The 27,936-nt window shown below is 47.0% G+C and overlaps 1 protein-coding gene across 2 annotated transcripts in view; it reads right to left on the minus strand.

The window, feature by feature from the left end:
• TNR (tenascin R) overlaps positions 1-27,936 on the minus strand; it is a 550,455-nt gene that overhangs the window by 116,446 nt on the left and 406,073 nt on the right. For both annotated transcript variants that reach the window (XM_048497976.1, XM_048497975.1), the window contains exon 3: positions 214-772. In XM_048497976.1, coding sequence (XP_048353933.1) covers positions 214-712 — 499 coding nt within the window. In that variant the 5' untranslated portion in view covers positions 713-772. The remainder of the gene's footprint in view (positions 1-213; positions 773-27,936) is intronic.

Below are 27,936 nucleotides of genomic sequence, written 5' to 3' on the forward strand. Positions count from 1 at the left end.
GCTAATAACTGCCCGACAGATTATCGGCGAAATCCGAGGTTCCACTGTATTATCTACTATGGGAAGCTGCTCTGAGTCTGTAAGGGGAAGGACGGCCTTTAAATCCAAAAATAAATAAATAAAAACAAATAAAAATTTCACCAATCCAAACCCTAAGCAAATGGCTTCAGCCTCCTTGTCCCGCAGCAAGACCTCAAGGCATCCGTTAACTACCTGTGGCTGCATTTTCTTGACAGCAATTGGAGTTGCACTGGTCCCGGAGCATGGACACCTCCCTCTCCAGCATCTCAATCCTGCTCAGCAGCTCCTGGATGTCCCGGGAAGAGGCGGCACATTTGCAAGCCTGTTTGGGGAGGTTTATCCTGTGGGTGAAGGTGACCTGGCTCTCACTGTCCGAGGTCTGCTCGGTGTATTCCGTCATCCGGTCGTCCTCCGAACTCACCTCCGGGTCCGACGAGGCCTCTATGGATGTTGAGCAAAGGCTCTCCAGAGGCACATTGATATTGTATATATGACTGAAGACCATGGGCTGTTCTTTGACAGGCGATGTGTAGTTGGCAAAGGTGCCATCCTCATCAGAGACCTGCCTTTTGACTCTCTCTGTTGTCACTTCTAGTGTGCATTCAAAGGGTCTGAAGATCGATCCCAGCAGCATTAAGTTGAGACCAACCAGAATATTCCTTAGAATTATGTTTTCGCCATCACCCCTCATTTTCTTGAGATGGACCAGAAGTTTCTATGCCAGCCTTGGAGAGAGGTGTGTTGAGATAATCTGTAACAAAGAACAGGAAATTTATTGATGATATGACATTTGAAAGAGATCCTAAAGGAATCTGATGAAATACAAAATTTGGATTTTACATCTGCAAGAACTAAGTATAAAAAAACCCCCAAACTACTATTTACTTCCAATTCAATTACAAAGTCTTGAGAGATAAATAGCAGCAGAATTTGTGTATTTCACGTGGAGCAACGTATTATCAGCAAATTACTACTGCTTCTACAAATACTAATCAGTTATATTGCTATTCCAATTATAAGGACTTATAAATGTTTAAATCTGCTTAGGACTTTACTGTGTGACACAAAAATCCTTCAGGTTGGTCAAACAGAGATGCATTTCATGAAATGTTGAGACAGATTGTTTTGCACAGAGGTCAGCGGCTGGTCAAACCTGGACCCAAATGCAGTCTTTCAAGTGGTGTCATCTGGTCTTCTAATTGCCAATCCCAAAAGCAAAAGAAAGGTGCAGAAAAAGCAGCCTCTGTGACCATGGTTATCTGGTTGGCCCATGATCCCTCACTACTGTACCAACATGGTCCTCTATCAAAGCTAGTTGCTGGCCTGTTTATTTTTCTCAGATAGACTACACCTATTTGTAATACTAAACAGGACTATTAATCTCAGCACAAAGATACTAAAGGAGCGAGTCAATAATTTTTACTTCTGTGGTTGCCTGAAATAAAAAACAGGACAGCAATTTTAAAAATAAAAAGCAATGAAATGGATCCCAGTATTTACTCTCCTGGTGAGGGAACATGGTTAGGGCCAGCCAGGTCTCCCTGACCACCAATGGGAGATGAGGGAATAGTGTTGTCATATCCAGGTAGGGAAACACCTGGAGATTGAGAGAAGTCAGTGAGGTGCAATGCTATGGAGTCTGACCTCCAAAGCATCCATTTTTCTCCAGGAAAACTGATCTCTGCAGTCTGAAGAGGAGCTGTAATTCTGGGGAATCCCCAAGTCCCACCTGAAGACCTGCATTCCTAGACATGGTATGGTTTGATCTCGTTAGATTTCACAAACTAAACAGGGTCAATAATTGGAAGGGAGACTACCAAGGAAGACTCTGCAGAGGAAAGCAATGGCAAACCATCTCTGCTTCTCACTTGCTTCAAAAGCCTCTTGCCAGAGTTGCTATAAGTTGGCTGCAACTTGACACCACTTTATACACACTCATATTTGCTCTGCTGAGACAATCGCACTGTTTCAAAGAAGCAGGAATGTAGTGGTTAGCATGCTGGATTAGAACTGGTAAGATCCAGGTTTAAATCACAGAATTCATCAGGTGATTGTGGGCCAATCACTCAATTTAATCAGTTTCACAGGGATATATGATGATGGCAGTGATGGAAAGAGATCTCAGGGCTGTAGTAGATAGCTTGATGGACCTATTGATCCTGTGGTCTAAACTAGACACTACATCAAATTTGTGACTGCCCAGCAGAACTCTGTGGAAACTCAGCCCAATGTGGTGCAGGAGCCTGATTTGGATCAGGATTATAACACAGATGGAGGAGGTGCCTCCCCTATGCACCTTTTCCCTCAAGCAAAAACGGGAGTGTTATTTGCGCTCAAGGCCATCTCTGATGGGGTAATTAACACTCCTAGGTATCAAAATATTCTCTTCACTACAGCCTCACATATAAGGTGATGCTAGAATAAACAGTTGCAGTATAACAACCAACAGATTTCTCCCACTGATTGTAATCGCTTCACTTAGCAGAAGGCTGTAAGGAATTTTTCACTGGAGCAAAATAAATTTCCTTTAGTGCCCCCTGTGTCAACATAAAGCTTTTAAAGCAGCCCTTTAGACACACCTATAATTGCTACCACTTCTTCCAAGAGTTCTGACACAGGAAGTCCTAAGTTCAGACCACAGGGATGCTTGAAGGGGTCCAGGGATGTTGAACCAGGACTATTCAGATGGCAGATAGTGAACCACAAGGTCTGCAGGAACAAATTCGCCTTAGGCCAAGTCTTTCCTCTCCTGTTGTGAGATGGAATGATCTTGAGGGCAGAGTTGTGGCTTGGAGCCTGGTACTCTGATGAACTTTGAATGGCATCTAGAAACACATTCTGCCATCTTTGGTAGGAGCAGGGGCATACAACCCACAGGAACATGTGGGGGCAAATGTCCTTGAGCGGTGTCCATTTGGTCACATGGGCCCCCCGAAAAATCGGCCCTACACCCCTCCTGCTTTCCTCCCTTGTGAGCCAGCGAGGCCAGGAGACGAGCAAGGAGTGCAGCTGCCAGACATCAGCCTTCATTGCCTGCCCCCTCCCCTCCCCTTCCCTCCTTGCCTCCCAGCCCCGGCAGAGGAGAGGAGATGCTGCCAGATGGGCAATTGTGACCAACATCACCCTGCCGCTGCTGATGCATGTAGCAGCAGCACTGCCCATTGGTTGCCGTGGCGCCCAGCCCTGCCCCCTCGGCAGCAGCTCCCCCACTCCGCAGCCAGCCCTCCAAGACCCCTCCAACCCAGCTCCTCTGGGGGACTCCCCCTCCCTTGTAGACCGCAGCTGGCCCTGGGCATCCCAACCTGTAAGAGAGGCCACCCTTGGAGTGGCCCCCACACCTGACAGGGAGGCCATGGGGGGCACATTTTAAAATCTACTGGTACCAAAATTTCAGAATCTCATCTGGAGACTTTACTTATAATACCCCCCAGGTTTGGTGAAGTTTGGTTCAGGGGGGCAAAGGTTATAAACCCTCCAAGAGGTAGCCCCCATCTCCTGTTAGCTCCCATTGGAAACAATGGGGGATGGGGCACCCACTTTGGGGGTCCATAACTTTTCCCCCTGAACCAAACTTTACCAAACTCAGGGGGCATCATCAGGACAGTTCCCGGATCACACCCTGAAATCTCAGTGCCTCTAACTTTAAAAATGCACCCCCTGAAGGCCAAAATGCACCCCCTGAAGGCAAAAAAACACCCCAAAATACAAACAAAATCAAACCGACCCGAATTTTTTTGGATATACCTGAATATTTGGGTGTATCCAAATATGTCATTTGTCTGATTTGGGCATACAGATAATTTTTTGCCGAATAAATCCGAATCCGAATTTTACCGAATTTTTAGGGTATTTACCAAGCCTAACGACGATGCTATATAGCAGGGGCAACCTGAGCATGAACAATCTCTGTAACGAAGATGCTTTTGTGTCTGTGGAATGAACCCTTTCTCTCTTTAATCTAGATTCTATTCTCTCTATATTCGTCAGAAGTGATGAAAATGCAGATTGGCAGTGTTGTCAGGTCTCTTTGCCTGCCAGTGGGGGATGGGGGGAATAAGATTGCCAGATACAGGTTGGGAAACTCCTGGAGATTTGGAGGTGGAGCTAGGGAGGACAAGGACCTCAACGGGGTACAGTTTCATACAGTCCACCCTCCGAAACACCCATTTTATCCATGAACTGCAATTCCTGGGAGGCCAGAATCCAAGTGAGGAGACACCATTATCTCAGACCACACAATGTTCCCCAGAAAGCTTGCAATGGTGTCATTGAGGGACTCTGGCATCTGCAGCCACAGCATTAATTATCATGAAACTACCCTGTTTCCCCGAATATAAGACATCCCCTGAAAATAAGACGTAGTAGAGGTTTTGCTGAAGTGCAAATTATAAGGCATCCCCCAAAAGTAAGACGCAGCAAAGTTTTTGTTTGGAAGCATGCCCAATGAACAGAACACAGAAAAATAAGACATCCCCTGAAAATAAGACATAGCGCATCTCTGGGAGCAAAAATTAATCTAAGACTCTGTCTTATTTTCGGGGAAACACGGTACATTGCTAAACATTAGGTTTATTTATGTTTGTACTCCAAAAGCACAAATATTGCTTGGCAAAAGACATTTCTCCCCCACCATCACTTGTACATAGAATTATGTGGTAAAGGATCTTTATTTGCAAGCGGACTACATTTGGATATTGATTTGGAGCTTCAAAGTGATAAATTTAAACAGCAGGGGCCGAACTCATCTTACTATGAAAATCTTTTGGTCTTTAAGGTAGTTTACACTGGGACTAAACTTACATCTGCAAGGTTTGGCCTCTCCCATTTTTTGGTGGTGCACTGATCAGCATTTCACTTCCATACTTCTGCTTGAAAGAATTGTAGCAAAATATGGTAGAAATTCTGTGCTCAGCAGACAGACTGAGTTATGACTCTGAGCCAAGGGATTCTAATTGTTTGTGATGCAGCACAGGACTCAACTGGACTGCCTGTGGTTTACTGCCTGTGACTTGACAATAGTACATGTGGAAGGGTTCTGGGAATCTTAGTAGACCACAAACTGAACACGAATCAGCAGTGCGAAAGCCAATGCAATTCTGGGATGCATCAATAACAGTATAGTGCCTAGATTGAGGGAAATAATTGTACCACTCTGCATTGATCAGACTTCACCTAGAATACTGTGTTCAGTTCTGGGCACCGCAATTCAAGAAGGATATTGACAAGCTGGAACGTGTCCAGAGGAAGGCAACCAAAATGGTAAAAGGTCTGGAATCCATGCCCTACGAAGAGAGACTTAGGGAGCTGGGGATGTTTAGTCTGGAGAAGCGAAAGTTTAGAGGGGGACATGATAGCTATGTTTAAATATCTGAAGTGATGTCATGTTGTAGAGGGAGCAAACTTGTTTTCTGCTGCCTCAGAGACTAGGAGATGGAGTAATGGATTCAAGGTGTAGGAAAAGAGATTCCACCTAAACATTAGGAAGAACTTTCTGATTGCCAGGGTTGTTCAACAGTGGAATTCACTGCCTCGGGGAGTGGTGGAGTCTCCTTCTTTGGAGGTTTTTAAACAGAGGCTGGATGAACATATGTCGGGAGTGTTCTGATTGTGTGTTCCTTCATGGCAGGGGGTTGGACTTGATGGCCCCTGGGGTCTCTTCCAACTCTATGATTCTATACTTACTGCTAGGGAATTTATTTTGCATTTGGTTTTCACTGGAACATTACTTTATGGCAGAGACCCACTGTACGGTCTGAATGAAGCTTTTGAAGAAAGGTAGCTTGTGAACTGGTACCCTGATTTTTTGTGTTGTAATTTCCTCCTATGGTCTTTTAATGTCAGCCAGCCATTAGCTTCTGTTTGATAGCTTCTTGTAATTGCTCCAGCTGCATTTTCTCTCCTTTGATCTGGAGATTCCCTCGTGATGCTAAGAATGGTCATCCCGTTCTCCACTGCTAAGCCCGAATGGGATGATTTCCCACAGGCATTTGCCACAAAAAGCCTCTTTGGGCAATTATTTAGAAGGAGAAGGCAAGTATGAAAGGATATAAAAGTGTGTTCAAAGTTAGGACCCAGGGAGCTCTCGCTCTGAATTGGCCTAATCTGTTTCATAAGGATGTCTACACACTCATTCCTGAAGGGCTCAGGAGCGCAATGAAAGGCAATGAAAGCTTATCCTTTACTCTTATGGTGTACTTTGCTTCCAGTGACACCATCACCCAGCCCATAAGATCCGGCTACATGAGGATTTCACGATTCCACTTGAGTAGTTTGATTTAAAACAAGAATGATATTAAAGGAGAGGCTGACTGTAGTTGCACATAAGCTGCAAATAAGCAGCAAAATAACAGAGATTTGCAGGATGACTCAGGGTGCCCCCAAATACAATAATTCAGCCCAAAAACATTCACTTGCAAAAATCTGGCATAGCAATAGTAGGGCAGTTATTAACAGCGCTGTGCACTTGATCTCACATGTTGATGCCCTGCATGATGGAACCAGCAATTCAATGGAACAATATAATAAGAAAGATGATGCTGTGCTGCTCTTCACTTTTCCAATCTACCACAATTGGAATTAAACTTGTTTATAGAATAGCATCATTAAATATCTGCCCACAAATATTTGCTCAGAGGCTTGGCAAAGCTGAGCTACTGACTGCCATAAAACACAGGGTGTTTCGCGAAAATGAAGCACCTTCTTGGAGAGATTTTCACACAGAACGGCATATCTGAATATAGTGAACTTTTTTTTCATTAAGGGACTTTTGGTTGCCATTCATTTCTCCAAACTGCCATCGCCTTCCAGATTTTCCAGAAATCCAACTGGTCTGATAGGGTTGTCGAGTCTTTGACAGTTCAGACCCTGAGACAGGAGGCAGAACCTGTGAGCACAGGGGTGGAGCTTAGGAGGGCAGGGGGTGGAGTTGATTGGTGGTTGGTGGACCAAGGAATAACATCCGGCAAATGAGGGGGCTGAATTTGGCAGTGACCGCTAGGTCAGAAATGAAACCTGAAGGACAGAAGATGCAATCAGTAGGAAATAGTCAAGCTGAGTGGTAAACATGAATTTATAACATTTGTGGTATACAATGTGTGTTATGCAATTCTGAGGTAAATAGTTTGCCTCTTCACATACAGATCCTGAGAAGCAAGCTAACAGTGCCATCTCAAGCAGAATTACATCCTACCAAATCCATTAATTTCAATGGACCTAGAAGGCTGCAAAACACTAAAAGTATGACTCTAACTGTACCATTAGTAATTTACCAGGTTTCAAAAATCAGGACTGTTTTTAGGAAATTTGTTTAATTTATTTAAATATTTATATGACACTTTTTCTTTCGACAAGGCACTCAAGGCAGCTTATAAACCAGCTATGGAGAAAGAAAGACGTTCAATTCACTCCTGGCTGGGCCATGATCTATTGGACAGGTCCATGCAAAGTGGGCCAAAAGCCAAGGACTGGCGGGTTGTGCATGGGAGGCGATCTGCTGGGAATGGGGAGCTCCCCTGTTATGACACCTCCTTAAGAGGTAGGGGCAGTGGCAGAGCGCCAAGGGGGTAGGAGGATGCGTCGTGCACCGGGCGCACCCCTGGGGGGTGGAAAATCACCCCGGCCCCTCCCCCTTTTCCCCGTGCCCCCCACAGCCCCCCGTGGCACACACACCCACCGCCCCCCTTCCCACACTTTCCTACGTTCCTTTTCTTTTTTAGTACTTTTTGAGGCTGAAAAAAGCATCCTATTTACAGTTCAGGCTAAAAACTGCCTGAGGAACTACAGTTCCCAGGAGACCTTGGGGCTCACAAGGTCTCCTGGGAAGTATAGTTGGTCAGGCAGTTTTTTCCCTGAACTGTGAAGAGGATACTTTTTCAGGCTCAAAAAGTACTAGAAATAAAAAAGGAACATAGGTATGTGTGGGAAGGGGAGCGGGGTGCGTGTGCTGTGGGGGTAGACATCGGGGGGCAGAAAAAACACACTGCGCACCAGGCACAGTTTGGCCCAGCTACCCCTCTAGGTAGGGGTGGAGCAAGCCAGCAGTTGGAACGCCCAGCAGGGCTAAGGTGGCTTGTGCCCCTAGTGGCAGTTAGAGACGGGCACCAGACAGGAGCACATCACCCACCTGGGTTGCCCTGCTCTAATCTTCCTGCCGCAGTCAATTCCTCCAGCAGGCGGACTCGAGAAATTTGGCTGTCCTGGGGGACATCACTCGGGCTCCCCAGATGCTTGGATCACCCCTCCCATGCTGCACCATTTGCTTCCTTTAACTCTGTGTCAATAAACACCTCTGGCTAGAGCCAAAGTTTTTCCCACAAAAAGTTGTTATGTGTTTTGTCTTTGCGGTTTATGTTAGCTAGCCTGAGCAGGAGGGTCCACCCCTCAACTCGCAAAGCCAAGGGCTAAGATTCCTTTGGTTTTTGCCCTTCTTCAACTACTAATTTTAGCTATGCCCAAGCTTTTTAATACACGAGCAGAGATAAACCCTCAACCTGGATCTTTTATAGCTGGCAACCGTGTTCCCACAATTCACCTCTCTGCTAAAAATGTGGACAGCTAGAGCACACACAGATTTAAGAAGTGTACATGTAGCATCATATGCGAAAAGGCCCTCAGACTACAAGTGTTGACTCCAGTGATGGATTAGATGAAGTAGACATTCCAGAAAACCATTACAGGTAATTTTTACTGAGAATCTATCAGTAGCTTCCAACTCATCACCAACAAACAAACAACATGCCTTGGATTTTATTTAATAACTTTTGGGGTTCAGCACTGTGTCAGGTGGTACACAGGAGATACAAAGCTCTTGTCTGGTGTCAGATGAACAGAACAAAAGGTAAAGGACAGGGCATGAAAGCAGAAAGCCAATTTTCCTGCAACTAAAGTGGATGTTACACATGAGTATTTCCCTTATTATGCTTGTGTTTCAGTTTAACATCAATTTGCAGACCCTGGGCTCTGTCTGGTGCAAATGAGATGCCTTCAGGCCCATTGACTTTCATGTTGCCTTTCACTGGCGTCCTTTATCTACAGGGGTGTAATTGAGAGATTACTAGTCAGCAACAAAGGGTAAGCAACTGCAACTGCACGCTGGAAAGAAAAACAATTATACACCGTATCCTGATCAAGCTGGGTGGGTGAACGTAAGCAGCCAGAATTTGATCAAGAAGGTAGAACACCATCTACAGTTCAAGTGATTCATTTGGTCATTTTTTTTTTTTGCTTCACCGTGATCCATTCTGAATAAGATGGAGAGTCAAAAGCTAAAAAACCTCTTTACATGTTATCTTATCAGTGGGGCGAAAGGGCTATATTTACAGCACCTTTTTCCTGTGAACACAGGGAGCTACCTTACAGCGAGTCTGATCATTGGCCTGTTGAAATCAGTATTGTCTTCTTTGACTGACAGTAGATCTCCTGGGTCTCAGCTCAAGAACTTTCATGTCTCTTGTTACCCGATCTTTTTTCAATTGGTGGTGCTGGAGACTGAACTAAGGGTATTTGTATGCAAAGCAGAGAGGAGGAGGAGGAGGAGGAGGAGGAGGAGGAGGAGGAGATTGGATTTATATCCCACCTTTCTCTCCTGTAAGGAGAACCAAGGTAGCTTACAACCCCCTTTCCCTTCCTCTCCCCACAACAAACACCTTGTGAGGTAGGTGGGGATGAGAGAGTTCTGAGAGAACTGTGACTAGCCCAAGGTCACCCAGCAGGAATGTAGGAGTGTGGAAACACATCTGGTTCACTGGATAAGCTTCTGCCACTCAGGTGGAGGAGTGTGGAATCAAACCCAGTTCTCCAGTTTAGAATCCAGTTGCTTTTAACCACTACACCATGCTGGCTCTCCAGATAGTCTGGTACTGAGGCACAATCTCTTCTTCTGCCTTGAAGATAACGCCCAGGCCACCCAAAAGGGCCTTTGTTATGGGTCCTCCCAATATTAGCCTTGCTCCAGTTTCTAGGAGAATGGGATTTCCGGCAGAAAAGCATTGGGTGAATGGAGAGTCTTAGCCTTTCCCTTACTTGCCACTTTTCTGCTCTAACCTGATATCCTGCTATCAACCTGATATGAACATATCAGATTATACTGGTAGGGATGGTAAAACCAGCATAAGAGCAAATCTTCTGAGGAGACTTAGCCCCCCTTTAAAAAAACACACACTTGCTTATATACATAAGTTAACGTATAAATATGAAATGAATACTGTTGTTGCAAAATGTCTGTGAAGGAAAGAAAGGTCTGGTGCTGTGATGAAAAGAGGAGACAGGGTATGGATTTGGAAAGGGGGAAGGCGGAATACTGAGAATTATCTTCTTCCTGTCTACCAGCAGAAACTGAACCCTTCTGGCCCTGCTTTTGGAAAAGGGAAAAGTGGTGGTCTAGCAAAAATAAACATAAGTATAGTATGAAAACTCTTTAAAATCTACCAGCAGCCTCTTGTATTACTTGTTGTCAACACTCATGCTGTCTCCATCTTATCAGTGCCCAGACAAAAAGATTAACATCTCAAGACCAGCAGCATATTAAAGATCAAAATTCTATGATTGAATTCTCTTGAGCTGTTCAGCCTTCTGGAAGGGAAGGTGGCACGATACAGCACCAGTATTTGAATGGGAGACCACGAAGGAAGAGGCTGCAGGGGAACACAATGACAAACCACCTCTGCTTCTCACTTGCCTAGGTAACCCCTTGCTGGGATGGCATGAATTGGTTGTGACTTAATGGTGCTTAAGGACCATTTGGGTATAGATATGTATAACTTTATAAAGAACTCATAATGTATCAACTATTTGTAATCGTTGTATTCTTATTCTCCTTATTCGCTTATTGTAATGTATTGTTTTTAGTGTTTTTCTGTTTCATTTGTTTCAATGGTACAGTTATCCCTTCCACACTGCAACTTTCCCCATCACAGTTTTAATATATCACATAAGAAATTAAATGGGATTTCTTTTGGAGTTTTGAGGAAGCCACAGACAACACGCTAAGGCCAGTCGATGACACACAAAAGTTTAGAAACACAGAAATGCATGAAATGCATGTACAGTATTGTATAATATCAACATATTTTATCTTTTAATACCATAAACATACCCAACTTCTTTTTAAAAGTTAAAAGCAAAGAAAAAGAAAAAAATTCAGACTTCTTCTCTGGTATGAAGGGAGGAGGGCCAAAATTTTTTAATGGGGATTTCTAGATCACTGGAGCTATGGTGCCTCTAACCCCAGCAACGTGGAAGGGAAACTCTGAGCCCTTTGGGGGAGAGCGGTTTATTAAGTATAATAATAATAATAATAATAATAATAATAATAATAATAATAATAATAATAATAATAATAATAATAATAATAATAAAGAAAGAAAGAAAGAAAGAAAGAAAGAAAGAAAGAAAGAAAGAAAGAAAGAAAGAAAGAAAGAAAGAAAGAAAGAAGCCGATACATTACAACTTCCCAGGCTTCTGGGTGAGGCTTGAATTGTAATGAAAGCCAACAACCAGCTAAAGATCTGGCAGCTGTGAAATCTACAATAATAATAATAGAAGTGCTGGAAAAGATCACAAAATACAAGGACCTAAAAAATTGAAGTTGAACGACTGTGGCAAAAAAGAACAACAGTAATCCTAATAGTAGTCGGTGCTCTAGGAGGAATCCCAAGAAACCTTGAAAAGCATCTGAAAAGCCTGAACTTGGACAGAACATCAGTCCACATGCTGCAGAAAGCAGCACTTCTAGGAACTGCACACGTTCTACACAAATGCCTCTAATATCCTAGGTCCTTGGGAAGGACTCGATATTCAAAGATGAATTCCAGACACTTGTGCTGCGTTGTTATGCGTATAACAATAATAAAATTAACATCTCTCAAATTCAGAAGGCTCGAATTGTAACAAAGGCCAACAACCAGCTAAAGATCTGGCAGCTGTGAAATCTACCACCACCACCACCACCACCACCACCACCACAACAACAACAACAACAACAACCCAAACGGACAAAGTGTTGAAACACAATACACCAGACATCACCATGATCGAGGACAAGAAAGTGAGCATCATTGACAAAGCAGTCCCTAGTGACAGCAGGGTCATTGAAAATCGAGCTTCAGCGTCTATGACACAAACCAGCTGAGGTCATCCCAGTGGTAATTGGCACACTGGGCGCCATCCCCAAAACACTAGGGCAGCACTTAAAACATCTTCGAATTGACAAAATTAACATCTGACAAATTCAGAAGGCAGCCCTGCTGGGATCCGCACGAATACTACGCCAATACATTACAACTTCCTAGGCCTCTGGGTGAGGCTCGAATTGTAATGAAGGCCAACAACCAGCTAAAGATCTGGCAGCTGTGAAATCTACAATAATAATAATAATATTTTTGCCAGCTGCCTTAGGCCCTCATTGGAGAGAGATAAGGGGGACCTAAAAAGTACCTAAACAACATCAGTTTTCTAAAGTATGTGACTGAACAACCTCTCCTGCTCCCCCAGCAATGATTATGGGGGAAGAACTTTCCCTTGCCAAAGATCAGGAAATAGACTTTCTAGTCCTGTCACTTATGGTACAATCCAACGCAGAGTCATTCCCATCTAAACCCATTGAAATCAATGGTCTTGGAGAGCATAAGTTGCCACTTTTAAGGCTTTCCTATGATGATGCTATGTTGATAGGCTGGTATCTGAACACGCTTCCCAGCCGTGATGATAGGAAATTGCTTTGTATAATTCATAACAATTTTGTGTCTCTTTTGAGTCCCCGTGGGAAATGAAGTATCATCCTTTCCCCCAGTCTTTTGCATTAAAACAGCTGTTTACAAGCTTCTGATTTTTTGGGTTTTTTTTTTCTAAACCCCCAGGTGCCTCAAAAACACACTCAGCGGTTGTTCAGCAACGTCTCCGACACTTACAGGGTCATTATCTTAAATTTTCTTAGAAATGACTGCTGTACATTGCCTTCTTTCTTTAATTGGTGAGTAATACCTGCTGCTTGAAATGACACCTGTGGTTGTCACTGCCACCTCTTCTCCATGGGAGAAATGTGGAAAACAGATTTCAGGCTGGTGGGTATCTAGTCCCAAGAGTGGGCTGCAAGAGGTTGGTGCCTCCAATTCTGATCACATGGCCTGGTTTCTTCAGTTGCTATGGAACTGCATGCGTGTCAATCAATAAAAGATCTATTAGACCTAATTCCCACCATTAACAGGGATATGTAGAGACATATTTTAAATTGTTGGATCCTTACTCTGGAAAAACTCCCTGCACACAGAACACTAGATGTTAGAGTGAAAGATTCTAGCTTGCCTACCAGTGGAGTACTGAGTCAGGTTCAAGGTTCTGGTTGCGATCTTTAAAGGCCAACACACTCTGGGGGCTCTGTATCTATAGGACCACCTCTCCAAAGAGAGCACATCTCTCTATGCATAACATTGTGCTGGTCAACCCTGATCCAAAAAATGTCTGGTGATCCTCAACGAGGGCCACAGTGTTTTCAATTTTGGCCCCGGTCTGGTGGAATGCTCTGTCAAATGAGGCCAGAGCCTTGTGGGACCTGTCACAGTTCCACAGGGTCTGTAGGATGGAGCTATTTTGCCAGGCCTACAGTTGAGGGCAGCAATGCTATTTCCAACAGAGGTGGCCTCCCTGCTCCCTGTCCCTTGCTTATCTTGTTGTTCTGCTCCTTTCCCTCTCCGTTTCCCCTTAGTTACTCTGTTTTTACCACCATGAGTTATCACGCCTGAAATTTTAACTGTAGTTATTTAATATCAACTATTACTGTAAGGCATCCTGAGCCCGTAAGGGGAAGGGCTGCCTAGAAATTAAAAAATAAATAAATACACTTATTTGCTATGTATAGAAGTCATATTTTTTTTTGGCATGGAGAAGCATTCCATCACCTTCTGTCCTAACTGTTGCCAAGTTTACCATGGGGTGAGCTCTTTGTCTATTTACTTATTTATGCTCTACTTTTCTCCCCAGTTGGGACCCAAAGTAGTTTACACAATGGTTTTCACTTCCTTCATGATATCTGAACTAAGAGAGGGACTGGCCCCAAACCACCCAGCGAGCTTCCAGAGCAGTGGGGACTTGGACCTGGATCTTCCAGATGCTACTTTGACACTGTAATCACAACACTACTCTAGCTATCAAAAGAACCGCTCTTTTAATGGTGAGGCCTCCAAACCGTTTTCTTGACTCTCCAGATAGTTAATGGCTCAAGGTACTTCCCACTGACTCTGGGAGGCTTGCCAGCCCCTAGGGAACAACAGTTATGAGAACGTACCAGGGACTCAATAGCAGTCACTGCCTTTGAAAGTTTGAAACATTGTAGAAGTGACAACTTGCTCTTTGGCCTTTCTCCTGCCTGCTTTTTTTATGCAGGCATGTAAAGTGTAAGATGGCATCTTGGGCTGTGAGTTAGTAGAGCAGAAAGGGGGGAAAAATGATGCTTCAAAGCCAGACTCTTGCATTGCAAGGATTATAGACTTTGCCTCAGATGTGTGAATATGAAATTCGCTTTGCTTCTCTCTCTTAGGAACTGATGCTTTCTCTGGTTCAGTAAGAACACAGGAGTCTCTTTTTTGGAGAAACCAAATAGAGATCAACCAACTGAGGAAAGGAGAGTGAGGGAGCAAGCGAGTGTGCATACAGATGGAAGACAGAGATACTAGAGGAAGAAAGACAAAGGGAGAGATAGACTAGAAACACAAAAGTACAGAGAATTCAGCAAGAGAGAAGGACAGTGAAACAAGAGAGGCAGACTAGAGAAAACAGCTCACAATAAACGCATTAGTTAACAGTCGCATGAATTAGACAGAGGAGATACGGCAACTTGATAAAAAGATACTTTGGGGATCTGTCCTGCTTCGCTGATCCAATCCCCCTTATCAATATAATTATCATGGCAACCTTCAGCAGCCAAGGTAATGATGTCCTGTGATAATTTATAAGCACAAGATAATGGACTCTCCCTACCGCTCCACTTTGATACAGTGCTAATGCGGTGAACTGGGGTTTGATGCAGCTGGCAGTATCGCATGAGCCAGCTCTCCTCAGCACCCTTCCCTCCCGAGTCCTGGTTGCTGAATGAGGCTCGCTTCATGCTGGCTTCACACTGAAATTCTTGGCCTGTCCTTGGGTCTCTTCTCCACAAATGCGGACTAGTCACTCGGTGCGCTATGACGCTTCGTATAAGCAGAAAGGGAGTCATACCGCACCAGTTCTATTACCCTGTTGTAGCACAACAGTGTCCAAAAGAAGAAAGGTAGTGATTTGGGAATATTCTGATTGATATTATAGTTCAGAAGAACAAACATGCATTTGCAACCCCACAGGAGAAGGGCAGTGTTTGAGGGGTGGGATTTGGAATAGGGAAGAATAGAGCTAGGTACCCTCGCACAGTGGTATTGGCCAAGATGTATTGCCCAAGATATCTGTTTTTCCTGAAAACAAATATAAGGACTAATAGGATTCAGTTCCATACGTGGTAATACCACCCTCCTGGAAAGCTACAGACAGGCCACTATTCTCCAGATTTCGTTTCCTGTTGCAAATGGGTTTGTGTGTGATAATAACATTGACTTACCATTCTACAGACTGGAAATGAGATATCTATTATTACTTCTGTGATATCTATTATTACTTCTAGCCAATGCTGATGGTTTGATAAAGCAAGAGCAGAGGGGTTGGAACCAGACTAAATTGGCAATTTCCACCAGTTCTCACTGCAGAGCGCCCTACTGTCAATCGTCAGGGTCCCCGATCCCCCAGAGGAGCATAGGAAGGAGGGTGCTAAAGAAGGGGCATGATCTTTTAAAGTTGTTTTTTTTTAACATTCTACGTCAAGTCTGGGAACTGTTTCCACATGGCTGCTAAATGTTTTGTGCGATTTTTATGTTTTGGTTGGATTTTAATTGCTGGGTATTTTAATATTCTGTTAAGTGTTTTTTTTATTTTTAATTTAAAATATTTATATCCAGCCTTGTCTTCTCAGACTTAGTGTCTGACAGCCCTTTGATATGCAGATCTAAGACCCTGAATAGAAAATTGCAAGTGAACTTAGCTCCCACACGTCAGTGCCTAGATGTTATGCCTAGGGACAGCTAGGCATCTTAGGGATGTGCAAAGTGAAGGCAAGGTGCACATCAGAAAAGAAGCAAGCCATTTGGCACACAGGGAGAGAACCAGGAAGTCTCCCCAGTGATAAATTGACCAAACCAAGAAGTCAAAAAACTTGCTTGTTGGATTTGTACATGACTGCTCCTCCAGTATCACTTGACTTTCAGGTCAGGAAGATTATGCACTGTGCTGAAAGACCCTCTTCTAGAATTGCCTACAGTCTCTTTCTTCCAGCCTGCAGTCTGGTGATACAGGTGGCAGGGAACCAAGAATTCCTGGTTCAACACTTACAACACTTGACAAGAGAACAAGCCAAGTAGGATCATTAGCAAGGCAAAAAAAAAACCCCCACAGACAATAAGGGACCAGATAACTGCCTGCTAAGATCAGCCATAATAATTCATCCTGATCCAAAGATTTTCATATGCAGTACTTGGTAAAAACATAAGAACGAGCCTGATGGATCAGACCAGAGTCCATCTAGCCCAGCCCTCTGCTACTTGCAGTGGCCCACCAGATGCCCTTGGGAGCTCACATGCAGACTGTGAAAGCAATGGCCTTCTGCTGCTGCTGCTGCTGCTTCTCCCAAGCACCCAGGTCTGCTAAGGCATTTGCAATCTCAGATCAAAGAGGATCAAGACTGGTAGCCATACATCAACTTCTCCTCCATAAATCTGCCCAAGCCCTTTTTAAAGCTATCCAGGTTAGTGGCCATCACTACCTCCTGTGGCAGCATATTCCAAACACCAATCACACGTTGCGTGAAGAAGTGTTTCCTTTTATTAGTCCTAATTCTTCCCCCCAGCATTTTCAACGAATGCCCCCTGGTTCTAGTATTGTGAGAAAGAGAGAAAAATTTCTCTCTGTCAACATTTTCTACCCCATGCATAATTTTATAGACTTCAATCATATCCCCTCTCAGATGTCTCCTCTGTGAGACTACTAAAATATCTAATTCTCAACAAGGCCAATTCTGCGAATACTTAAATCTGGAGACTAGATTCATGAAGAGACAAGACAGAGTTTTCTACATACTTGAAAAAAGCCCCGGGTTTGAAGAAAAATCTGGAATTTAAAAGAAGAAAAGAAGAACACATTAGTGGTTAAAACCCCTCCAAAATAATAGAAGCAATGTCTGTAGCTTTAAGAAACGAATCCCCTTTAAGAGTCTGTTGCAATGCAATGACAACAGTATTGCCAGCCTTTGATCCTTGGTTTCTATCATTAAACAGCAAAAGTGGAAGCAAGGCCTTTTCCAGGGCTGTTTTGGCCTTTGACAAGGACCCGTCAAGGCCAGGCCTGCCAGCATCGAACAGCAGACTCACTATCACATTACTTGTATCATTCCCTAGGCTTGGCTGCTTGCTTCTGTTCACCTGCAGCCATGCCACAAAAGCCAGTGTGATACTGTTGGATAAATTTAGCAGAGTGGAACAGAAGAGACAGAGTCACAGTTGCTTTCTATATAAATGAATTTACTATTAGGAAAGGTATGGTATGAAGCGACCTTTGCTATCTTCCTGGCTTTGAAAATATCATGATATTTTGCATACAGCGTCATTATAAAAAGTCACGCTCAGGACTTCACATCTTCCAGGCAGCAAAGCAGAAATCTTTATCTTTATGAATGAAAAAATAAGCCCAGCCTTGCTTGATACAGAAATTATGGCAAAATGAGTAGGCTGTTGTGGGTTGTCCAAGTTGAGTGGCTGTGTTCCGGTAGTATTTTCTCCTGATGTTTCGCCTGCATCTGTGGCTGGCATCTTCAGAGAATCTGAAAACCCACAACATCCTAGTGATTCCAGCTGTGAAAGCCTTCAACAATACATTGATGGCAAAATGCCTTAAAGGACTCAACGCACAGCATTTCCAAGCTGAAAATCAATACAATGGAAAAGGGCATTTATTTCTTCTCTTCCTCCTTCCACCTGCCTCTCTTCCAGCTTTTGTGAATCAATTTTTGCTCTTAAGTAATCAGTTATCTTGCAATAATTATCCCTCAAGTCACTACAATCTCTATTTTTATGCACTAATCAGAGCTGAATAGATCCCTCTATAACTAAGGCCAGTTTGGGTGATTTAGATAAAATAATCAAAAACAGGGCAAACAATGACTTTTAATGCACATTTGGTTTTTTCAGGTCAAATGTACATTACCTTCGGGTTAGGTTCTCAATTCCTCAAATATTTTCCCCACTCCCAAACTGATGGTGCCACAGATGAGCAAATCCCTGCAGTTTCCAAAAGTGGGCGAAGTGTGACTTTCCCCCTGCTTCCACAGGGAAAGCAGAGGAGATGGTTATGCGTTTCTCTGTCTTTGGGTTTTCTGACTCTCCAACTCCCCCCACCCATGTTCCACTGATTCACATGGGGGACACACAGGGGGGAAGTCCGGACACTCAGGGTGCGTCCGGACATGCAGGGGGGCCGTCCTGACACGCCAAGGAGCCGTTCGGACATACAGGGGAGCATCTGGATATGCAGGGGGGCTTCCGGACACACAGGGGGGCGTGTAATAATCGGTTTCAGTAATCGGTAATAATCCGTTCCAGTAATTGATGATGATTGGTAATAGTAGGTTTCAGTAATCGGTAATAATCGGCTTCAGTAATCAGTAATAATCGGTATCAGTAATCAGTTTCAGTAATCGATAACAATCGGTTTCAGTTATTGGTAATAATTGGTAATAATTGGTTTAAGTAATCGGTAATAATCGGTTTCAGTAGTCAGTAATAGTCTAATAATAATCGGTTTCAGTAATGGGTAATAATCCTATTATACGCAGGGGGCATCTGGTCATGCAGGCGGACAGTCCGGGAACTCTGGGGGTCCCCAGACACGCAGGGGAAAAGTCCAGACACGCAGGAGGGTTTCTGGACAAAAAAGGGGGCCGTCCGGACATGCAGGGGGGTGTCCGTACACACATGGTGGTCGTCCGGAAACGCAGGGGGGCTGTCTGGACACGCAGGAGGGTGTCCGGAAAAACAAGGGGGCCGTCCGGACATGCATGGGGGGTGTCCGGACAGGCAGGGAGTGTCCGGACAGGCAGGGGGGATGTCTGGAAACGCAGGAGGGTGTCTGGAAAGGCAAGGGGCGTCCGGACATGCAGGGGGGCCATCCGGACACACAGGAGGGTGTCCGGCAGGCAATGAGGCCGTCTGGAAATGCAGGGGGCGTCTGGACATGCATGGGGGGGGTGTCCAGACATGCAGGGGGCAGTCTGGACATGCAGGGTGCGTCCGGACATGCAGGGGGGCCGTCCTGACACACCAATTAGTCGTCTGGGCATGCGGGGGGCATCTGGATATGCAGGGGGGTTTAAGGACATGCACGGGGCTGTCTGGACATGCAGGAGGGTGTCCTGACATGCTTGGGGGCGTGTAGTAATCGGTTTCAGTAATCGGTAATAATCCGTTCCAGTAATTGATAATAATTGGTAATAGTAGGTTTCAGTAATTGGGAATAATCGGGAATAATCGGTTTCAGTAATTAGTAATAATCAGTTCCAGTAATTGGTAATAATCTGTTTCAGTGATCGGTAATAATCGGTTTCAGTAGTTGGTAAAAATCTGTAATAATAACCGGTTTCAGTAATCGGTTACAATCCTATTACACGCAGGAGGCATCTGGTCATGCAGGGGGGCATCCGGACACACATGGGGGGGCATCTGGACACGCAGGGGGGCCGTCCGGACATGCAGGATGGTGTCCGGATAGGACAGGGGCCGTCCGGATACGCATGGGGGGCATCCGGACACGCAGGAGGGTGTCTGGAAATGCAGGGGGTGTCCCGACACGCATGGGGGGCGTCCGGACACGCAGGAGGGTGTCCGGACAGGCAAGGGGGCCGTCTGGACATGCAGGGGGTGTCCGGACACGCATGGGGGCAACCGGACACGCAGGGGGGTAGTCCGGACACTCAGGGTGCGTCCAGACACGCAGGGGGGCCGTCCTGACATGCCGAGGAGCTGTCCGGACATGCAGGAAGGCATCTGGATATGCAGTGGGGCTTCTGGTAACAATTGGTTACAGTTATCGGTAAAATCGGTAATGATTGGTTTAAGTAATTGGTAATAATCGGTTTCAGTTATCGGTAATAATCTGTAATAATAATTGGTTTCAGTACTTCGTCATAATTCTATTACAAGCAGGGGGCATCTGGTCATGCAGGCGGGAAGTCCGGGAACTCTGGGGGCATCCAGATATGCAGGGGGGAAGTCCGGACACGCAGGAGGGTGTCCGGACAGGCAAGGGGGCCGTCCGGACATGCAGGGGGTGTCCAAACACGCATGGGGGCATCCGGACATGCAGGGGGGCAGTCCGGACACACAGGGGGCCCAACCTGACACACCAAGGAGCCTTCCGGACATGCAGGGTTGCATCTGGATATGCAGGGGGGCCGTCCGGACACGCAGGGGGCTGCCCTGACACGCCGAGGAGCCGTCCGGACATGCAGGGTTGCATCTGGATATTCAGAGGGCCATCCAGACAAACAGGAGGGTGTCCTGACATGCATGGGGGCGTGTCCGGACGCCCCCTGCGTTTCCTGAAGCCCCTGCATATCCAGATGCCCCCTGCATGTCCAGACGGCTCCTCTGCGTGTCCGGACGCCCCCCTGCGTATCCGGACGCCCCCTTGCGTATCTGGATGCACCCTGACGTTCCGAACTGCCCCCCTGAGTTTCTGGACATGCCCCCTCATGCGAGTCCGGACACCCCTCTCATGTCCGGATGGCCCCCTTGCCTTTCCTGACACCATTCTGCGTGCCCGGACGGCAGCCCTGCGTGTCTGGACGCCCCCCATGCCTGTTTGGATGCCCCCCTGCAAGTCCGGACGGCTTCCCTGTGTGTCCGGACTGCCCCTCTGCATGTCCGGACGCCCCATGCGTATCTGGCTGCCCCCCTGCATGTCCGGACGGGCCCCCTGCCTGTCCAGACTGTTCCCGTTTGTCTAGACGCCCACAGAGTTCTGGACTGCCCTCCTACATGACCAGATGTGTCCTGCGTGTAATAGGATTGTAACCGATTACTGAAACCAGTCATTATTACAGATTTTAACCAACTTCTGATACCAATTATTACCAATTACTGAAACCAATTATTACTGATTATAACCGATTACTAAAACTGATTATTACCAATTACTGAAACTGATTATTACCAATTACTGAAACCGATCATTCCCAATTATTCCCAATTACTGAAACCAATTATTACCGATTATTACATGCAGGGGGCATCCGGACACGCATGGGGGGTGTTCGGACACGCATGGGGAACGTCCGGATACGCAGGGGGGGCTGTCCAGACACGTAGGGGGGGCGTCCGGAAATAGTCAGGAGGGTGTCCGGACATGCAGGGGGCATCCGGACACGCAGAGGAGCCATCCGAACACGCAGGGGGCGTCTAGACAAGAAGGAGGGTGTCCCGACACACATGGGGGTGTCTGGACACGCATGGGGAGCGTCCGGAAATACAGGAGGGCTGTCCGGACAGGCAGGAGGGTGTCCGGACAGGCAGGAGGGTGGCCGGACACGCATGGGGGCGTCCGGACATGCATGGGGGCGTCCGGACACGCAGGGGGAGCGTCCAGAAATGCAGGAGGGTGGCCGGACACGCAGGAGGGTGTCCGGAAACGCAGGAGGGTGGCCGGACACGCATGGGGGCATCCGGACACGCATGGGGAGCGTCCGGACATGCAGGGGGCCATTGGGATAGGCAGGAGGGTGTCTGGACATGCAGGGGGCGTCCGGACATGCATGGGGGCATCCGGACACGCAGGGGGGTGTCCAGACACTCAGGGGGGCTTTTCGGACATGCAGGAGGGTGTCCGGACCCGCCGAGGAGCCGTCCGGACATGCAGGAGGGGGTCCGTAGAGGCAGGAGGGTGGCCGGACACGCATGGGGGAGTCCGGACATGCATGGGGGCGTCCGGACACGTCGAGGAGCCATCCGGACACGCAGGGGGGCTGTCCGGACACGCAGGGGGAGCGTCTGGAAATGCAGGGGGCCGTCGGATAGGCAGGAGGGTGTCCGGACATGCAGGGGGCATCTGGACACGCATGGGGCCGTCCGGACACGCCGAGGAGCCGTCCGGACAAACAGGGGGGCCGTCCGGATAGGCAGGAGGGTGTCCGGACACACATGGGGGCGTCCGGACACTCAAGGGGTCCGTCCGGATAGGCAGGAGGGTGCCCGCACATGCAGGGGGTGTCCGGACAAGCATGGGGGCGTCCGGACCCGCCGAGGAGCCGTCCAGACATACAGGTGGGCTGTCCGGACACGCAGGAGGGGGTCCGTAGAGGCAGGAGGGTGGCCGGACACGCATGGGGGTGTCCGGACATGCATGGGGGCATCCGGACACGTCGAGGAGCCGTCCGGACACGCAGGGGGGCTGTCCGGACACGCAGGGGGGCTGTCCGGACACGCATGGGGAGCATCCGGAAACGCAGGAGGGTGTCCAGACACACATGGGGGTGTCCGGACACGCATGGGGAGCGTCCGGACATGCAGGGGGCCGTCGGATAGGCAGGAGGGTGCCCGGACATGCAGGGGGCATCTGGACACGCATGGGGGCGTCCGGACACGCCGAGGAGCCGTCCGGACATACAGGGGGGCCATCCGGATAGGCAGGAGGGTGTCCGGACACACATGGGGGGCGTCCGGACACTCAAGGGGTCCGTCCGGATAGGCAGGAGGGTGCCCGGACATGCAGGGGGTGTCCGGACACGCATGGGGGCGTCCGGACACGCTGAGGAGCCGTCCGGACATGCAGGGGGGCCGTCCGGATAGGCAGGAGGGTGTCCGGACACAAATGGGGGTTGTCCGGACACGCATGGGGGCATCCGGAGACGCCGAGGACCCGTCCGGATACACAGGGGGCTGTCCGGACACACAGGAGGGTGTCCCGACACGCATGGGGGTGTCTGGACATGCATGGAGAGCGTCCGGACACGCTGAGGAGCCGTCCGGACATGCAGGGGGGCTGTCCGGATAGGCAGGAGGGTGTCCGGACAGGCAGGAGGGTGTCCGGACACGCAGGGGGGCATCCGGACACGCCAAGGACCCGTCCAGATACACAGGGGGCTGTCCGGACACACAGGAGGATGTCCCGACACGCATGGGGGTGTCCGGACATGCATGGGGAGCGTCCTGACACTCAAGGGGTCCATCCGGACACGCATGGGGAGCGTCCGGACATGCAAGGGGTGTCCAGAAACGCAGGAGGGTGTCCAGACACACATGGGGGGCATCCGGATACGCATGGGGAGCGTTCAGACATGCAGGGGGCCGTCCGGATAGGCAGGAGGGTGTCTGGACATGCAGGGGGTGTCCGGACACGCATGGGGGCATCCGGACACGCCGAGGAGCCGTACGGACATGCAGGGGGCCCGTCCGGATAGGCAGGATGGTGTCCGGACATGCAGGGGGCGTCCAGACACGCATGCTGGCGTCCGGACACGCAGGGGGGCTGTCCGAACATGCTGGAGGGTTTCCGGACAGGCAAGGGGGCCGTCCGGACACGCATGGGGGCATCCGGACATGCGGAGGGGCTGTCTGGACATGCAGAGGGGCCGTCCAGAAACGCATGGGGGCCGTCCGGACACGCATGGGGGCATCCGGAAACTCAGGGTGCGTCTGGATATGCAGGGGGGCTTCTGGATACGCAGGGGGGCCGTCCGGACACGCAGGAGGGTGTCCTGACACGCATGGGGGCGTGTAGTAAGCGGTTTCAGTAATCGGTAATAATCCATTCCAGTAATTGATAATAATTGGTAATAGTAGGTTTCAGTAATCGGTAATAATTGCTTTCAGTAATCGGGAATAATCGGTTTCAGTAATTGGTAATAATCAGTTTCAGTAATTGGTAATAATCGGTTTCAGTAATCGTTTATAATCAGTAATAATTGGTTTCAGTAGTTGGTAAAAATCTGTAACAATAACCAGTTTCAGTAATCGGTTACAATCCTATTACACGCGGGAAACATCTGGTCATGCAGGGGGGCAGTCCAGACACTCTGTGGGCATCCAGACACTGAGGGGGGCCGTCCAGAAATGCAGAGTGTCAGTCCGGACACACAGGAGGGTGTGCAGATACGCAAGGGGGTGTATAATAATCGGTTTCATTAACCAGTTATAATTGGTTTCAGTAATCGGTAATAATCGGTAGAAAACGGTTTCAGTAATCGGTAATAATTGGTAGAAAACGGTTTCAATAATCGGTATAGACGTTTCAGTAATCGGTAATAATCTGTAATAATAATCGATTTCCGTAATCGGTAATAATCCTATCACACGCAGGGGACATCTGTCCATGCAGGGTGGCAGTCTGGACACTCTGGCTGCGTCCGGACACGCAGGGGGGAAATCCAGACATGCAGGAGGGTGTCCGGACAGGAAAGGGGGCCTTCCGGACATGCAGCGGGGCGTCTGGACACGCAGGGGGGCCGTCCTGACTCGCAGGAGGGTGTCCAGACATGCAGGGGGGTGTCTGGACACGCAGGGGGCAGTTCGGACATGCAGAGGAGACGTCCGGACATGCAGAGGGCATCTGGATATGAGGGGCCTTCAGGACACGCAGGGGGTGACTGGACAAGCATGGGGGGCGTCCAGAAATGCAGGGGGTTTACCGACATGCATGGGGGGCATCCGGACACACAGAGGGGCTGTCTGGACATGGAGGGGGGCCGTCCAGACACGGGGTCTATCAATGGAGCAAAGGACCATGTCAGTGAAGTTAACACTGGAACAAACAAACAATCAAAAATAAACAAACAAAAAAGAGATGGCAGGGAATGGAAGCAGCAAGTAGTCAGTAGTTCCGCTATTTTCACCATTACACTGCACAGTGGTTTGAGGTCTTTTAAAGACACTGGCAGTAATGATCTACCACTGGAGCAATGAACCTTCCACAATCCAGCCATAGTATGGTAGATCAAAGATGGGGAACAAAAAACAAAGGCACCAAAAAGGGGGTGGGGAGAAAGCAAGCAAGCCAGTGGCAAGCAGGCAAAATGGTGGTTTGGCTGAGCTGGGCTAGGGGCGCTTCACAGCGGGGTAATCCAATCAAAATAGAAAGCACACAGGTCCGCCGCAAACAGTAAGTGCACAAAAGGCCAGTGATGCCCTAGGAAAATTTTCCATTGGGAAAATAGTGTGCAGAAAGTTTTACCCTTCTCCTGATGCTGCACTGCTGCACCACTGATTTTTAGAGGAAAGAAAATGGCAGGAGTTCAATTCACGAAATTCTCTCAATGCCATGCTGTCCAAGGCTCACAGTGATCAAAGTACAGACCACCAACAGCATACACTATTTGCCTCTTTTCAGCTCATGTCTTTTTGTTCTGATATGCTACCAATGTGCAGTGATCAAACTAGCATCAAGTGGAATATTTATGTAATTGGATGATCACACCTGGATTTTTTTTTATGCTGTGGTTTGATGAACACACATTGATGAAATGTGATCTAATCAGTGCACAATGCTGGTGGCACAGTATACTCCTGTAAGAGGAAAAGAAGTCAGTTGCAAATGCTGGCAAACAATGCATGTGATATGTCCAAAAATTAACTTTCAAGAACTCTCCAGGTTAATTGGGAAATGAGTGAACTGAGAAAGCAAAAGGCCAAAACAGCTGCTGGAAAACTGCTCACCTCTAGTTATTTCATGGGACTCACAGGGCCAATGTATGAAGAAAGTCTTCTGGCAACCTCCGTTGAAATAAATAGGAGCCATGCAGGTGAATTATTGAGTTATAGCGACAGCATTGAGTCGATAAGAATGCTCAAGTGATGAATGAATGGACAGATGAGTCAATGAGTAAGTGAATGGCATTAGGATATGCCAGTCATTCCAAAGATAACACTTAATGATGTAAAAGGACTGTCTTTTCCCAACTGAAGCTACCTGTCCAGGGCAATTATCTTAAGAGGCACCTTTGCCATCAGAGGCCAGACAACTGGCAACCCAACAAAAGGGCTTTCTCGGTTACGGTGCCAAAATTTTGAAACTCCCTCTCCAGGGAGAATACTTTACCTAACTTCACTGCTGTCACAACCCCAGCCTTGTTCAATAACAGGAACCTTTATAACTGTACTTTAGAAGTAGAATTCTTGTTTTATTGATAGCAAGCATAGGATAATAACTTTATTGCCTGAATTGGCCAGATCTTCACAAGACAGATTATATGCCCCAGCAGTAATACGTCAGGTAGTAATACTTGTCACCCCACAGCAAGATATTCCCAGGAATGAAAAGGCCAGGAAAAGGGGGGAGGAATGCAGAGGCAGTTTCACCCAGACATACACATTCCAAAAGGCAGACAACATTCTTGACTTGATAACTCCCCTTTTCAGGATGAAAGCATGAGAAGGAGCTCTTAATGAACCACCTGGCAAGAACCAAGCTAACTTTAGTGAGGGTCATGACAACTGATGTCTTCCGCCAGGGGCGAAGACTCTTTTTGTTTTGCTTAGTATACCCTAATAACTGTTATTGACCCTTGTTTTTCTGTGTGTTTATATGTTTTTACATAATTATTTTATATATTATTTTCAGTGCTGTTTTAATGTTCAAATGTTTTACTGCTTCGATATTCATGACCTTTGTGTGGAAAGGTGTAAACATGTTTTAAATAACTAAAACAAAAAAAGGAATTTGAAACCAACAAAGAAGCTACAACTTTTTCTGCCCACCAGGGTCTGTCATTGCCCATTGCCTTTATCTTGTCTGCTACCTCCCTCCAAAATGCTCTCTCACACACTCCCCCATCACAGTGCAGAGCCACCCCATTAAGCATCCTACGAGAACATGAATTATTCTGAGAATCTGAAACAGATAACGTCAAATGAGGCTTTGCATGAGAACCGGATGTGGTTTTAAATTTAATTCAAGGCATTCCATTCATACTGAGCCTTGGGGGAGGCTTCCCCCCCCCCAACTCAATATATGCTAAAAGGAGATTTTAAAAGAAAACAAACAACAACAACAACAAAACAGATGCTAAGGGCTGACTATTGGAGCATGTGCAAAATTCCTTTGCCAGGAATTGGACAGCTTCCCAGAGCTTGATCAGACAAATCTAGGGATTGCATGGATCCACCCCCACCAAGTGCCCCAAAATTACCCATTGAAAGTATGTACATAACTCTTTCGGAGCTCTGGAGAACAAATAGATTTAAATTACAGTACATTCTGAGAGTATTATAACACACATTCCATTTTAAACTTCTCAGGGAATTTAGCAAGTAAAACAAGTGAGCGTTATAAGTTATACACATTCAAATTGAAAGCAGCAACATTCGACATAAACATGTAAAAAGACACATTCTCTGCATCTCTCTAATGTATTCTGCTCTCCTTTTTGTGAATGTATTCCATTTTTTCCCAGGGTGACATATTACTTCCTCACTATTTTATATGACCTTTTAAAAAACCAAGCATTAAGGGATTTAGGGTCCCCCCTCATCCCCACAGGACTTACATCAATTTATAGTCATCATCCAGTTACATATCTAAGCACTTTCCTCACTTGTAATTAATTCTCTTCTTCAGCTTTCGCAACAGAAGGCATTTTTGAATCTCAGATATCAGGTCCTTGGGCTGGGTACGGACTAGATTTTCCACTCTCACAAGACACTTCTATCAGAGCCAGCGTGGGGTAGTGGTTAAAAGCAGGTGCACTCTAATCTGGAGAACCAGGTTTGATTCCCTCCTTGGCCACTTGAACTGTGCAGGTTTATCTGGTGAACCAGATTAGCTTGTCACTCCCACACACGCCAGCTGGGTGACATTGGGCTAGTC

Source organism: Sphaerodactylus townsendi, linkage group LG05 (genome assembly GCF_021028975.2).
Source record: "Sphaerodactylus townsendi isolate TG3544 linkage group LG05, MPM_Stown_v2.3, whole genome shotgun sequence".
Lineage (NCBI taxonomy): Eukaryota > Metazoa > Chordata > Lepidosauria > Squamata > Sphaerodactylidae > Sphaerodactylus > Sphaerodactylus townsendi.